At 43.1% G+C, this 16,912-nt stretch overlaps 1 protein-coding gene across 1 annotated transcript in view; it reads right to left on the bottom strand.

Moving 5' to 3' along the window:
• The window catches only part of ZNF148 (zinc finger protein 148), a 223,089-nt gene that overhangs the window by 152,868 nt on the left and 53,309 nt on the right, over window positions 1–16,912 (bottom strand). Inside the window, exon 3 of the mRNA XM_085647508.1 lies at window positions 2,033–2,161. Coding sequence (XP_085503634.1) covers window positions 2,033–2,161 — 129 coding nt within the window. The remainder of the gene's footprint in view (window positions 1–2,032; window positions 2,162–16,912) is intronic.

Raw genomic sequence — 16,912 nt, 5'->3', positions numbered from 1 at the left:
CAGTAATCATGAAATAAAGATTGAGGCCTAGTATCTGAAAAGAAAGCTGAGCAGATTAGAGGAGACTCCCTAGCATGAAGTGCAGTAGAAAATAGGAGATACTGGAGCTTATCTCAGGAGTGTTCTAAAGGGTGTTGGAGCCTGATTGGCTGGGAGATAAGTTTGATCTCTTTTTAAAGTGACGATAATAGACTAAAATGTAAAAGGGCTAAAGCCTTCTTGCGTTATAGTTATCATTCAACTAGTATTACTCCCATCTCTATTACGGGAATGATTCAAACATGTGAATCTATGAAAGTTCAATACTAGACTAACTGAGCTACTCCACATTTTCTGCAAAACAAGAAGCAGCAGAAGCAAAATACTCTTTTACCCCAAGACCGATGTTTTTCACAACAAACAAGCCTTGCATAAATATTCTTTAGAAACTTTCCCCTTACTTCTGGTACTCTGGATACTTACCATTTCTCAAATATATGCAAACCCATACTCAGACACAAGTCAAGTACTTCACATGCCCAGCAAACTAACTGCTGCTGCTTCATGAACAAATTAATTGTTCCCATCTATTAACTATGAAAAAACTGAGCTTGCAAAGCTCTCCGATACCCACTTGCGTGCAGTGCACACATTAAAAAAACAATAAAAAATACTTATTGAATTGTAATTATGATACAGATCGACCCACTTGAAGTAACTAGATCAGAAAATATATAATTTTGGAGTGTCTGTTATACTGGTAAAGCAAAGATATGCAGTGTGTGAACACGGATTAACATTATCATCAGACAAGGACAACAGACTGAGAAGAACTGCAGCGCAGCTCGCCGAGTTGTTCTCGCCTCCATCAGTTTCAAAACAGCTGATATCAGGCCCGTGTCCATGAAGACGTCCAGTTTCTTTTGTCACCCTTTTTTAAGGGACATATTCCCAATATGCATACCTTAGGGGTTCTTGGTACAGTACCACGTGTTATACTAAACAATGTGTGTGCAACTATTGACTAGTAATTAGGCACTAATACACAGCTCAAGGAAAACATCAGTCCTACTAGGTAATCTCGGGAACGACAATTGTTAGCAATCTTCTATAACCTTGTTAAAGTAAAGTATTTGTAAATGTTTATTTGCGCTGGATTAGTTTAAGCCTGGTGGTATTAGGGGCTTTCTTGGAGTAGACCAGGCCGGAAAAGAAAAGGGGAATGGACTTTTGCTCATTACAAAGGAAGCTAAGAAAACAGAGGACAGAATATGGGAATCACTAAAGATTTGCAGTCACCGTAGCTTGGTTTGGAGATATTGGTTTAGCCACTATTGGGGTACTGATTAGGTTTCGCCAGATAAGGTTAAAATCAGGATAACGTTACAATTTTGATGTGTAAAGAATGCTGTTCATGTGAAATTCCACTTTAGATCAAGGTGATCAATAGCCCTCTCAAAAGGCTAACATGGGGGAATTTAAGAGTAGACATCAGACCCTTTTTCAATTGTTGATCCTTGAATCCATGCATGATGGTTTGGATTCAAGGCATAAACAGACAGGGGGAAGGAAGAAGACCAAAATGCATGTTCTGCCATAGGAATATAGTACATTCAACATACAGGCCCGTTTTCCAGTGGCTGCTTTCAACAAATATATCTGGCTTTTCCTTCAACAATCTCTGCAACTGGATTTAGTAGAGGAGCAGGTGTGGCCTCGAATCGTTTATTGTGAAAAATGGTCTGTGAGGAATTTGTTTTTACTTGAGCTATTCATAAGAAACACAAACATCTTGTGACTAGTATGTAGGGTCTTACAAATAGTCATTCATGGTAAACTTCAAATGATTTTCAATAGCATAAAATCGGCACTTAATAACTACCATGTGTGTAACTCCGGGAAACATAAGAAAATCGATGAAAACTTCTATTAAAACATAACTAAATATAGTATAGTCTATCAAAAGACAAGAAAGCACACAGAAGCCAACGTTTTCTTAAGTAAAGACAAGATTCTATTTCAAAAATATTTCTTGTATCCCTGACAGATTTACCTTAGCAGGTGAACGTTGTTTCCGTTTCTTCTTTTTCTGCAAATCAACTGGTTCAAGCAGCATTTGATTTCTCTCGGCTTCCTGTTGTTCAGCATCATCCGAGAACTTAATCTCTTGTTTAACGCGTATCTAGGACGACAAATGACAATTTAAAAAAATTTCAAACCATTATATTTGTGTAATTTCATAATTACTAAAATACCGTCAGTAAGGTGAAAGATCCAATGTATTACTCCAGTTGCAGCCCTATGATCTGGCATGCTAAACCTCAATTGATGCAAATGGAAAAGAAATGGTTATCAGCATTTAGATTGGCACAAGTCACACCAGAATGAAAACAGAACTAGCTAATAACTGACATGCTTTATTTTGATCTTTATTAATACTTTATGACAACCTTGTTGCTCCTGCTTCCTCTGATATTTTGTGTAGGGTTTCACATTTTCACAATCCACCTAATATTACTTAACTTAAATTATTATCAGACACGAAAACTGCTACATTTAATTTTGGTATTTTTCACTTTGAATCTTTCATCTCATCATGACGCAGACACTTCAACAGAGAAACTCATTGTTGCATTAAACAGACATTTTCAAATATGCTTTTTCTTCAAATCCTTAATGTAGGTGAAAGAGACAATCACACATTTTCTTCGGCAGCAGGAGCCTGCCTTTAAAAAGTAAATTGCACTGGATATTCTGCAATTTTCAAAGTTGGTAGAACATTTCAACTGTAAAGGAGGCAATTCCACAACTGTAGCCGAACTCTAGCATACTTTTTTTTAATAGATTCTCCATACCATTCATAGAGGAAGCCTGGTTGCCCAGTTGGGCACACAGAAGGCATGTGAAACTTACCCATTCAAGTGCCAAGCCCTTTTAGCAGTTTTAATTTATTGATTCAGACATTATGTCTGTACGTTCTCACAAATTTGCATGAGTTCATGAGGTTTAATTTCCACATTTAATGTACATTTCTGGACAAATTCATCTGCATTTTTTCTGCACCATCAAAGCAGGGATCTTTGAACTTACTTCTTATTTTTCATTTTACAAGGTCTTATCGAATAGATCGCAGTATGGCATTTTCTATCTATATAGAATTAGAAGCATTTATATAGCAAGTGTAGATCTCCTTTCATATTGGCAATCGAATGAACCCATATTCCTTCTTTCACATGCTAGTTACAGTTTTTCTCTAAGAAAACATCTGATGGAATAATCCATATTTTTTTTACTCTTTCAACAACCAAGTCAAACTCGTTAACCTCTTGTGTGCTAAGCATGTGCTTGATACGTCCTTAGCACCGCTTTTTAAGTGCTAACCACGAGTCCAGCATATCCTAGCACTCAACCTCAGGGAAAGCACTGGTGATCCACTCTCAATGCCTCACCCCCTCATGTGCATGACATAAAAGGGCTTCTGCTGCCACCCCATCCCTTGGCAAGGTCCTGATGTCAGTGAGAGTACAGAGCACCTACTTCACAAATTCGAATCACCAAGTAGGATTTAAATCTGGTAAAATCCGCAGGCTCATGAGATCACAAGAGAAGAGACACACTGGGGGAAAAGTAGAAGCTTCTCATTCCCCGGTGTCTCTTTTGAGCATTCCTGCTATGGAATCATAGGTGGGACCATGATTCCTCAGCAGGAATGTCCCATTGGACCACCACTCTATTTTTGTTTGTGGGGGAAGTAGCCCTTTAGTTAAGTTTGAACTCCCTAAGGGGCATACATTTGTTTTTGGTATCTGTCATCTGGAGGCAGATCATTGTTTTTTTAGACTGATCTACACCCACGTAACCCCACTAGAACAATAGAGATATTTTTGTTTGTGGGGAGAGTGGCCCCCTGGCTAACAGTTGCATCATCCCCCAAGGGAAATATGTTTATTTTTGGTTTCTCACCCCCACCTCCCCAGGAACAGACATGCCATTTCTTTCAGGCAGTTCAGGCCCTTTTGGAGTCCATAGTGGGAGGGTGGGGGGAGTGGGTGGAGGGAGGGAATGCCTACTAGACAATCAGACCGTTTTTAGCGGACCGGAGGAACAGCATGTGTTCCCCACTCATGCGTATAATATCTAGTGGCTTGGCTTTCAGGGTGGAATGCAGCTTTAGGTCCCAAGAGAGTGGTGGATAATATTATTAACTCACTAGGGATTGTGACGTGCGGTGTGTTTCCACGGCCTGTTTCATTGTGCTTGATTGGTTTATGGTCTGCTTGCTTTTGGAACGTAGTCATTTTGACTGGTAAAACACGGACACAATTCCCAGAATGTAAATGGAGCAATGTAGAGTAGGTGGAGCACCTTTGACCAGAGGCAAAGGCTTGAAGCAGGTCATGTGTAACCCATGCTTAGCCAATCGGAGCTGCAATGCTGGTTTTTTTTTCTCCAAAAAGTGGGAGGAGGTGCTTTGTATCTCAGCAGCTTCCAAGTTCATTTTCAACTTGCTTTCAGATGTGAGTGGTACTTCTTGCATAGCTGCCCAGTTTCCCAGCTCCATTTGTGATGTGCTGCTGAAGTCCAGGTTCACTATTTTTTGAGTATAGAATGTGTGAAGATCCTAAACGTTAATGGTAAACTGGAGATGTTCCATCATGCAATACTCAACAGAATGTACAGGGCTAACTGCTCCACCCTCCAAATATAGAACATATGAATCTTTTGATATATTTTAAATTATACTTAAACTCGAATGTAAAAAACATTCTTTAAACTTAAAACACATTACCATTCCACTTGCTTAACTGCTGAAGACAGTATCATAACATCGCAATGTTTGCTAAATTTACAGTGTGTAACTACAAGGACCATCCCCCATAGACCACTATTGGGACAGAGAATGGCCACATAATAGTAGGTTGGGCCAAACTAATGAGATATAAGTGACAATGATGCACACAACATTTGCAACACTGAGTGCATTTCATTAACCAATAATATAAGCATGTCTGAGTTCTTTACAATGCACAATGTATTTGTACATTGGAGAACAAAAGATCCATCTGGTCTGCCTTTTTTAGGATGACTTTGAGCAAGATTGCAATAATGATAATAGGTATTGTCAAGAGTGTCTGACAATGCACACTGAATTTGCTTTTGCAATGAGTGATCACAGTGAAGCAACTACATGGAAATTCATATGCATTTAATATCATGTTGCATTTGTTTTCTATATCGCAGAGACTGAGGTGGGAATTTTAGTGTGTTTTCTATGTTTGCATGCATGAAAAAAGGAATCAATGGATAAGAAATAACCACAAATAGATTTTTTTAACAACCATAGGTATCGGATTAATCCGGAAGAATGCTGTATGACCCATACGGGTAGAAAGAATCGGCCACAACTTGTAGACCTAAAGACGCAGGAGCACTAAGAGACTCAAAGAGTCCCATTATGGTTTAACATTGTAGTTGGACATTAAAATTTAAAATAAACTAGAGATGGGGCATTCCTAGAGTTACTTTTAACCTTTCTACATTCCCTGGGTGAAAAAGCACGTCAAGAGCTCCCTGAGCAAAGGATGAGCCCATCCGGATGTATTTACATTCTGGACCAGGACTCCATGATGAAGCATGCCACAATGATGATTTGGGAGAGAGTCTCTTTCCAGAAGATGACCCACTCTCTCGTGGGATATGGGCACACGAAGTAGCAACAAAATCTAAGAACAGTGATAACCACTGGTTGTGACAAAATATCAGAGATATATTTTTCCCCCGCAGTAGGCTACCGCTCTTATAACACAACATAAGTCTTTAAGGATGCCAAGTGAAACAAATGCACAGTCAACTTCTTGAACCAGAAATAGGTAATTTCTGCTGCAGTATAAGGCTTGATTTGTATAGAAAGCAGCATATCAGAGGAGCAAGAAGGTGCCAGAGTGACACATCCAGTCTCCTGGCACTCCCCTTTCACCTCTCTAGCATGTTCTGATTGGGGCTTCGTTGGAGTATGTGCAGTGGAGCCAGCCCTGGATGTAGGATGATGGCGAAAGGCTATGTGAGGCAATGTGCGCCTCTGCCAAAATTATCGGAGGAAACGCACTCAAAGACAAGGTAGCCGGAGTGTGCTGAACGATTTTGTGCTCACTGTGGTAATCAAAGTGGTGCAGAGCTTTGCCCGGCTTGCTAGGCTTTTCTTGCAGACACTGGTGATACGCCTGTCATGTAAGATGAGGGGCCAGGGGTTTAAACAGTCTGTGACTGTGAACCTGACTACCGCCCCTACTCCGATGTCCACGCGTTGCAAACCTGGTAAGGAGCAGAAGGGTGGGGGGAAAAAAGGAGACAAGACAGTCATTAAGGCTAAAGCGGATTTCAGGAGGCAAGCTCCAAAGAAACCTTTACAATGGCCAGTCAGGGGCTCACTACACGGTGATCCAGGGACTTCCCAGCCTCTGATCGCAAATTTGTTTTCCACTACAAGTACAAGATGGTCAAAGACTGAGGCCGGGGTGGTGAGCTCGGCTAGTATGGAGCCTGCAATAATGGGAGGACGGAGAGAAACAGTCCATATCAGAGGTAAAAAGCAGGTGCTGTTCCCAGATGTAGAGATTGGGGAAGGAATGGAGGCAGTTCTGAGTGAGAATATTAACGCTCCAGAAGACTATCTTCTCGCAGGAGGGGCACAGTCTGTACCTTTAACAAAACACAAGATGTGGCCTCTGCAGTGGAATCAGGAGAGGAAGCGACCCCTTCCCCCATAGGGAATAAGGAACTAAAAGAGTAATAGAAGTAACTGGGTTTCAAATGATCTGAGTTCTCCGATGGCTATAGTCCGGGCCAAAAGGTTGTTAGACCCCTGAGTTAGGAGAGAATGTTTGGTCATTGACTGACGATTCAGATATATCCAACCTCTGCTGCACTTCAACTTCATTTTTAGATGATCTGGCCTCTGACAATTGTATTAGTAGTGTGCCGGACGAGGCAGCTGACTTTAACCCAACGCAGATTGTCGGTAAAAAAGAAGAACTCTAGCGAGGGCCTGAATGGGAGCAGTGATGGAATCTTCATGGAGAAACTGAGATGGGTTACTCTGCTACCCAGCAGTCTGACACAGTAGAGACAACGCTAGCAGTAATTTTTCATTCCATTGAGCAACTGCAGGAAGAATCCTGGAGTGAAAGCCGGCATACTTGTCTGGCTACAAAAAAACTGCAAAGAGCAGAAATAAAGGTAAACAAAATCTGCTCAGACATCGCAGAAAGGATCACAATGGTGTCGGGACGGACAGAGCCTGGAGACAAAGATGAATGCATTAACAACTCGGAAGTCATCACAAGAAGCAATGATGCTGGATGTGTTATGGAAGATAGAAAATCAAGAAAATAGACGCAGGCACAATTTAAGATTCTTGGGGATTCAGGAAATGGTGTAGGGGGAAGGATACAAATGCTTTTATGGTGACTCTCTTGAAAGGAGCATTTCCAGAACTGAGTAATTGGAATTGGGAGGTGGAGGTGCAACGTGCTCAATTTCCACTAATGATGCAGAAACGTACAAGACAGGCCCCGTGCTATTCTCGTATATTTTGGGAACTTTTTGCTAAGAGAAGCAATCTTTGATTTGGCCTGTCCCAATGCAAAAAGAGAGTATGAGAGGGTCACCTTTTTTTGCTAGGCCGCATTTTGCACATGCCATTGTGGAGCGGCGGTGGAGTCTGCGGCCGCTCTTCACCCCCTTTCAGAAAATGGATGCTGAAGTATATTTGCAAAATGCTGCGGGTTAACAATTTTATTTAATGGGCATACTCATAGTTTTACTTCGGAGATACAAGCCCAGGAATATTTAAAAGAGCTTGTGGGTGGGCCCGCCACTACCTCTGGTTAATAGAGTTATAGGGTACGCAAGGTTGTAGTAATACCCTTTTTCTCATTCTCTCCTTGGGGTTGGCTGAATAACAAGGTTATTATGATCGAAGGAGGTGGCGGGGTTTAGAGATCGGTGTATTGGGCAAAAGTTGTATTAATGTTTGTGTTCTCGTGTATAAAGATGTTTGCATTTGGGGATTGGGGGTGGAGGGGAGCAGGCGGCGGGGGTGTCTCTTTGGTGTCATCAATCAGGCATGGGGCCTGGCTGTTCATATGTTTGTGGGGTGTGGGGAGGGGAGGGAAAAGAGTTGCTTCACATATAGGTGGACAAAAGCAGATGAGATTTGATCTAAGGGGGACAAGGTGGTCATTTGTAGGGCCTCCCTGTCATGTGTCTGTGAGTTTCATGAAGGAAGAGTGTACCCTGTTGGGTTAGTTCAAAGTTAGTTATGGGTAAGCTAAGAATCGCAATGATTAATATTTGCGGTTTGAATGATGGTAGAAAAAGACCGAGTTGCATTGGTGCTTCAAATTTTGCATGCTGATATAACATTCCTTCAAGAGACTAACACTAAAGTGTCACAACGATAGCTGCTTTATTCCCTAGGGTTTAAGGTTATTGGGGGTACGTTACAAGAGTTGCAATTTTAGCTCGCCACTAATGTAATCAATTTAAACAAGTACAGGCAGACAATCATGGTAGGTCGGTTATTGCGGAATTCTAATCCGCTATGAAAAGGTTTACTATATGCTCTATTTATGGACATATCTCAGACAAACCTGGGTTATTCGACTGGCTCTCGAAGTAGCTGGTACTGTGGCCTTTACCGATTATTCTGTGAGGGGGTCTGAAAATTAACCTGCCTGGGAATTGGTCTTGGGAGGGCCATTATTATACTGGGAGGAAACCTAAAGTGTTTCAGTCTTTGAGGGGGGATTGTCAAGATCACGGCCTCATGGATGTGTGGCAGGTAAGGGTGGGCGGAGCTCGCGGAGTTGTAGTATGCGGAATTCCGCAAAACTCAGTGGAATTCCGCAGAGCTCCACAATCGGGCAAAGTTTCCCCCACTCTGCGACGCCCACCCCAAAAAATGCTCGAAATCTTACCCAACGCATGTCTTTCAAGCAGGTAACTCAATCTTTAGAGGAGGAACACTGTTGATTATTGAAAAGGAATAGAGAATATTACACCATGGTTCCAATCGCCACATTTTTTTAACCAAGGGTTGAAGACTTACTCAGCAGACCGCCTGTAAAGCCTCCTTCAGTGCATTCGTACCTCAGCTCTGGGCCCCATGTTAGTGGAACAGTGCCTGGGGGGTGGAGACGGGACGTTATTTCACTAATGAAGGGCTTTCCTATTGGCGCTTTGTCTCGTCTGCTGCTGCGTCAGTCAGCAAGCTTAGCCAGTTGGCACCACTGGGTGGTTAACTCTTCCCACTCACGGTCGGATCACTCTAGGAGGAAGTGACTACGATGTGTGTCACGCCTCAATCTAGACAAGTATCGCCATTGTGATACTTGTCTGGATCAGTGTTCCCTTCGCGCTGCCATCTTCTGCCACAGCTGGAGCCCCTGCCCTACACAGCCAGGTGCATTGGCTTGCAAAATTGTCCCGTGTTCAGGGAACTAGGTCAGTTTATTCAGTCACAAGTTTTTCTATCATCTAAAGGATTGGATTGCAACTCTCCTTTTAAGATTCACAGACCTCTTTACATGCGGCCATAGCATACAGTGAAACGTTGTATTTCTTGACAGGCGATTGAACCCGGGAAAAACAACAATTAACAATCTGATTTTGGATTCCTGTAGATAATATATTTAGAAGTTCAGCAAAACCCGTCAATTTTATTATTTTTTATGACTACTCTTTGCAGACAATGGTGGTGGGTACCGGTAAACTCTGCTATGCTGCGTAGGCAGAGTTTTAGTCAAACTCCGCCCTTTAAGCGGAGTGCAGAGTGACAAAAACTCTGAACTACGTTGGTGGAGCGGAGTTTACCGCCCCGATTTAGTGGCAGGTCAGGAGACCCACTGAGCATGGGTTTACTTATTATTCAGCTCCTCATAAATCTCATGCCCAGTTGGACTTTTTCCTGAGTTTTAATGCACAAATGTGATATTGAAAGTTATCCACAGGTTCTGTCTGACCCTAACCCTTAAGTGCTGGAGATAAAGATTGGAGGATTAGACAGAAAGAGAGCCAAGTGGTGATTTGAAAGTGCTCTCTTAGTTAATGAAGAGTATAGTGTGCATATGAATAAGTGGATACCAACCTTTTTGAAAGAAAATTTAGGGGACACCCATTAGGGGTAGTTTGGTACTCACTGAAGGCAGGGATACGTGGGGAGACTGCAATCTATGCTGAATGGAGGGAAGAAAGAGAAGCAAAGATTGAGCGATCTGTACGCAGTTTTAGCTTTGGAGGGAGAGAAATTAGTTATGGCTACTTGGCAGGGGGTTGATGTAGTGGAAGTACAATTGGGGGTAGCCATTTCAAAAGCAGTGATCGTTGAGATAGCTGTAAATAAAGTTGCGGATATACTTATTGTTTGGAGGGAAAAAGCATATGAATGCAGCTAACAATAACAAGAATAAAAAACGTAAAAAGTGAGGTACAGGAGATAAGAGATCCAATGCAAGGGATGGTCGGATCCCGCTAGTATTAGGGCAGCACTGGTCCCGGTAGAATGATGCCCAAGATGCGTGTGCTGTGGCTCCTCTGGGCCCTGTGGGCCCCCGGCTGGGCTGGCATGTACGGCATGTACTCCCGGGAAGACCCGCTGGTCATCTTGGACTCCGACTCTGCCCGATCTCACCTGCTCAACTCCAGCAGCGCCTGCTTCGCCGAGTTCTACGCGTCCTGGTGCGGACACTGCCAGAAATGTGCTCCTATCTGGAAGAAGCTCGCCTTGGACGTACAGGGTAAGAGACCCCCCAAAACAGAACGTGAGACTGCCTTTTCTTCCTTCTCTCCCCCTGGGTGCTTTCTATCTGCCTGTTACTTCTGGCATTATATACCCAGTTGGTGAGTAATTACTGTGCTTCTCTGGGCAATTTTCATCATTCTTTTCTTCACCTTATTTCCCAGAGACTGTTGCCAATGCCAGACCAGTTGTTTTTTTTAAGCCTGTGTAAGCCAAGACCTTATGATTTTTCTAAAATTATGTATATGTAGCACCCTACAGTTCAAGAGAGTACTTTGGCAATTTGTGCACTTTTGAGACCATAACAACTTTTTAGGTCTCGCGACCTGCGTTGCCCTGCGCAGCAGTGCTCGCGCAGGCGAGAGTCCTTTTGTCCGGGGTTCAAAAATGGACCCTGGAATCGCACACGCTCATGTGTGAGTTTTCTGTTTTGGGGTCTGTAATTGGGCTTTGAGTGCGTGTTTTGTTTCAACAGAGCACGCAATAGGCCAAAGGCGGGCGCATTGCTCTGCCCACGGCCTATTGGTGTCTGTTACGCGCACCAAAGCCCATATGTTTTCAATTATCGTGCCCGGACACGGGCACGATAAGTGAAAACATATGCCTCGCAGTGGCGCTCGTGCACCACTCGCAGGCGTGTGTTTTTATACAATAGCGATCGCGAAAGCGATCGCTCAGTGCCACTTGTTATTTGCTGGTTTTATTTTTCTTGCGGACTTGCTCGGGTGGGGGTGTTTAATAATTGCGTGTTTAATAATTGCGGGTCACTAAGAAAAGGAGCAGAAACAATAACTCCGGCGTTTCCGCTGCTCCGAGGTTATGATCCGCAATGCTCGGTTTCCCCCTGAAAGGTAAGCGGGTTGGGTTGGGGTCGAGGGGGCGGCGGGCCGAGGCGACAGGCGCTGGCGAGCTTCCAGGCCAGCACAGCCGGCCATTGTCTCCGGTACAGAGGCGGCGGGATGTGAGAGGGGCCTGCCAGGGGGCTGCCCTCTGCGCCCGTCACTCCCCTTGCAGGGTGGCCTCCACGGCTCACCCCTTGTCCGCCATTTGTCACCGCTCTAATCTCCCGTGCCAGGAATCAATCGGCCCTTATAAAACACAGGCCTGTCGCCCACCGCGAGATGAATCACTCTTTCTGGTAGCCACAAAACATGCTTGCGTGATACGATTCCAAGCCACCTATTTGTCAGTCCTTTCGATTAGGGCAGCATGCTACCGCTTTCACAACATTGCCGCAACGACTTATCTCTCGCGATTTACAGCTTGTAATAAGGCTAGGTAGGACACAACAAGTCCTGCCAACGAGTATTGAAAAAGTAAATAACAGCAAGGACAACCGAAGTCTCAACCCAACTGAACTTCTGGAGAATAACTAGCCAAAACAACCAACTGAGTACTTTACCTAGTGGCCAGGAGACTACAGTGGCGCGGCATTGAGCTGGTGCGAGACATATGGCTGTAGTCAAAGGGACCAATCACCCAACCTTTAATGCATATCCAATGGGTAGCCACGAGGGCGGGGCCTAGGGATGTAAGGATTCATGTTTTCGGGTGCCAATATGCAGCTGTCATTGAGTGGCAGGCGCTGAGGTGGAGCCCTAGATCAGAAGACGAGAGCAGGGGACAGAGATATTAGTGGGGAAGGCTGAGCCACAGATGAAGGGTAGTTGGAGCAACAGTGTCGTTGTGGAATGCAACACTTGAGTGAATTGGGAGACGGGTGCTTCTCTTCATTACGAGAGGCTTATTTCGTGCTACGGGCATGTCCAAATCGTATTGCGTAAAACTATGCCATGGACACGTGAAACATTGGGTAACTTGTGCCTCATCTTTGCTCCTTGTGCTTAATGGCGTATGGTCGCAATGTCTCTCATGCACTTATTTTTTAGCTGTAATGCGTAGACATTTGGCCACACGATCCAATTTTGAGCGTAAATTGGGAAGAATTGCAGATAGTACATGAGTGTGGCGGACTTATCCATTTGTTAAATGTATTCCTTAAATTTCAGTGGCAAATCTGCATCTCCTTTGCACACAATGTCTCCTGACACTACCCACATGGTTACATGAATGCCTTTCCTGCTCACACACTGATACCTCTACTTACTGCTTGCGGTTTGCACTGTCCCTGCCCTCTTTCTTTGCCCCATGCTATAATGTCCCCTATTAAACTGCTCTACACAGACAACCACATGAATCACCCCTACCATAAATGCTACACTTACTTACTGGGAATCTTCATTATCCTTAGTCCATCTCTGCCTCGTCCCAGTCATTACAAGTGAGGTGATGCTACCTCACACCAGGAACAAAGCAGAAGGACCCCGAAGCCAGCCCCACCCGCCCTACCTGGGTGTCATAAAGGGAGCTAGCACTCCTGGCTCCTACTGTAAATATCCACGCCCTTTAGTCAAAGGACTGAAAGGAGGCATGGTGGGTGGGATGTAATGATGAGGACGAGATGGACTAAGGGTAATGAGGATTACTGCTAAGTAACTGGGGCATAACCCCTACGACCTTTGTCCCAGTATTTACAAGCGAGATATACCAAGCTAAAGTCCTTTGACACTAAAGAACCAAAAGCCTTGATAATGCAACACACAGAATGTTTAATAGAAAACAGCAAGGAAAACCCAAAATAGAGTACATCACCCATACATCCTAAGTACTTATAAAGCTGCATTCAAAACAGTAGTGCCCATTTTTAGTTGACAATCTGAAAGTGAATTAAGACGATACTATCTTACAAAGGTATGTTCCGAAGCCCAAGTGGCTGCTCTTCAACGCTCCTGGACGGATACTCCCTATAATACTGCCCAGGAAGTAGCGATCATCGTGGTGAATTTGCCCTGGATAGGCAGACTCGCGTCCAGATCCTGAAGAGCTAGGAGAATAGTAGATATGAGCCACCTGATGAGAGTGATAGTGGATGCACTCTTGCCCCTTCCAGAGTGTCCAAAAGTCACAAATAAGTAAGTAATCAGTCATTCTGTATTGCTGAGACTTGTCAACATAAATCAACAAGCATTTGCAATGCAATAGGTCTCGCATTTGCGAGAGATTGAGCTATTGGCATTGTAAATGACAATGCCTTTTATCTATGTGTTTTGAGAACTTGCAAGCAGTGCATAAACATGCACTTTGCACTTATAGTTCTTGCTTACGAGAAGCAAGGCTAGCAGTAAAAGAGGCACAGTTACTGCCAGCCTTGCTTCTCATGGCTCGTCGGAGGTACTTCCTTTGGTGATCGCGCTCCTTCCAGTATTGTCTATTTGAAGGCGCCCTACACCGCTCGTGTGAGCTCATGGAGCAATAACGATTAGATTCTAAAGTTCTTAAGATATACAAGTGGTATATTTTTCTACTACCATAACAGGGAACAAAGGACAGTGTTTGTGACTATCTGGCATATGTACATTTATTCTATCACCCATTGAGGTGTAACAGGGATTGTTTTTTGGTACCGAGGAAGAAAGGCAAGGGGATGGCTTCTGAAACATGGCGACCATGTAGGAGGTGACTCATTATAGTACACCATCTACACCTCCCCACTTTTACTATTCTCAGCCAGGGAAGACAAAGTATTTTCGTTCAACTAGCCAGAGAATTTTTAACCATCTCACATTTTCTTTTCACGATCCCACACACTACACATATTCACCAATCACTGAATAAAGTGCTCTTGCGTCTACGTAAGTCGTAACAGCCCCGTCCCGTAGGGGGGCGGGAAGACCCCAATGATGAAGCATGACACTGAATCAGGTTTCAGTGTGTGAGGGGTATTTTACCATTTTTTGAAACATTGCCCTTCCCACAAATTGAGAGAAGGAGCTCGGATCCTTATGCACCATTTTTCACGTATGACTAAACACTTCAGATAAAAATAAAAATTGCAGCACACACGGGTGTATATATATATTCACATAATACATGGGGAATCCCTATGTTGGATAACAGTACCAAGAGGAGGACGATTCTACCTTTTTTCCTGTTCACTCCCTCCTTTGATTTTTTGATTTTTCCCAGAATGGACCTGAAAAATGTCAAGATATTTTTGACATAACAAATAAACAGCTCATCCTCCTACTGTACACATATTACTTTTGAAGTGGTGCCTCACCTATCAACAAAGAGTACACATAGCCTTTAAGAGTCACATATCTGGTCATGCCCAAAGACATAAGAACAGTGCTGAAGTCTCAAACGTTGATGGGCTGAATACCAAGGCTGGTAGCCCTTAATACACAACCAGACACTTCCAGTCTCTTTTACTCACTCTTGCAGGTTCCTGCTTACTCCCTTTGTAAAACCTTTGCTGTCTTTCTCTCCCTCTGTCTTTCTGAACTGTGTGTTTTCCCTTTCTTACACTCTGCAAATATTTGAAGTGGGAAATAAGTGTTTGTCCCCAAAAAAGTGCTGATGTCCCCCACCAGCTCAAATTAAACACTGCATAGGACTCCCTCCAGACTGTACTCTTGTCTAAGGTGAGGTATCCTTGACAGGGCATACAGAGGGAAAAATAACACCAAGTATAATTCTAAAACCAGTAGACAGAGTCACTGACATTATATGGCAGGGGAGGAGCAATTTATATAGTTGCGTTCACTAAATTATGCAGCAAGAAAGGCAAATTATGAATCACAATATGTGACAGTGTCTATCTAGTTTGACATTTTAACACAGATAATACATCAAGTTGTGGCAAAGCCAATAGGTTGCGCCTTTTGGCTGCCAAAGGAGACCTATAGGCAGTGTAGAAAATATTTATCATTACTAAAAAGAAATGCTTTCTGCTGTTACAGTACATCAGTAAAAAAATGTAAAGAGTGTGATGATGTGTACGCATGCATGCGTCCTCATAAGTGTATGTATGCATCAAGAACAAGGCACATGCTTGTGGGCATATAGCATGATGCCGCCACCATTTTGTTTACATTTTTTATTTGGCATTAAATGATGAGGGATTCCAATCATGGAGCGCTTAAAAAAAGAAAAGAAATGAATGTGCGCAAAAGTGTGCTTTGAAAAGGTGTGATCTAACTCCCAGCCTTTCAAACACGTTCTAAAACAAAATGGTACAGGAGTGGTGGGGAGCATCAGAGGAGCACGTGGGTGAAGAACTCAACAAAACTGGAGAGAAACAGAGGAGCTTGTGGTGGGGGGGATTAAAAGATAATAAGGCAAACAATAAAAGCCAGGGAGGACTGGGGGGAAGCAACGGACAAGCTGGGTGGGGTGGGGAGCAACAGACCATTGGAAAGGGGGGGGGGAATTTTGGGGGGGGGAATTTGTAGGCTGAAAAAGCACACAAGGAAGAGAGCAATAAACACATGCACTCCCAAGAAATGGAAAAATAAATAGTTTCCTGAATGTAAGCAGAGGAAGGATACAAATCATACAGTGAAAAGGATGGTAAAAAAACCTTTGTTCTTGGGGAGGCACAAACACAAGAGGAAGGGAAGTAATTGACTAAGAAGCAAGCATGAATATATGTATATTGTTTTTCTACAGCATAAACCTAGCCAAAAGGCAGCAGAGAGGCTTTTGAAAATGGAATCAAATTAAATGAACATGTAAACAATGCGCTGTTCCAAAGTCCACAGTAAGAATTGGCATTGTCGACAACAGGTTTTCAAGAACAGACAGCTAAAAGATGTCTGTAGGCAAGACCTAAAAACGATTCCATGGCTATAAAAAAAAGCACTGGGATATTAAGAATTAAAGGAACCTATATATTCAGTATGTCCTAGTCCAAATTATATTTACCAAGAATTACAAATTCTACTTGCATGGAAGTGCAGGTACACTATGTTATCAGCATTGTTTTTTATGCTACCCAGTGTACCTCATTTTTTTTTTAACCCATGACAATTGTGTTTTACAACTTCTCCTCAATTTGGGATTACCCTGAGTTTGCCGTATTGGGCATTTGGAAGAAGATCCTTCCTTTAAGAAAGAATGGTTTTAAGAACCATTGCTCTTTGAGTTACAAGCTATTTTTTTTAACAAGTCAGCATGTTATACAGCAGATGATTCATTAACCGGCAAGCTCTCCAAACACCTATATACACAGAAAATGCTACCAAACGTTACTATTTTTCCAGCGAACTTGCCTACACTATAGAGGGGCTGTTT

This window comes from Triturus cristatus, chromosome 3_2 (assembly GCF_964204655.1).
Source record: "Triturus cristatus chromosome 3_2, aTriCri1.1, whole genome shotgun sequence".
Lineage (NCBI taxonomy): Eukaryota > Metazoa > Chordata > Amphibia > Caudata > Salamandridae > Triturus > Triturus cristatus.
This window is presented reverse-complemented; position numbering and strand designations above follow the sequence as displayed.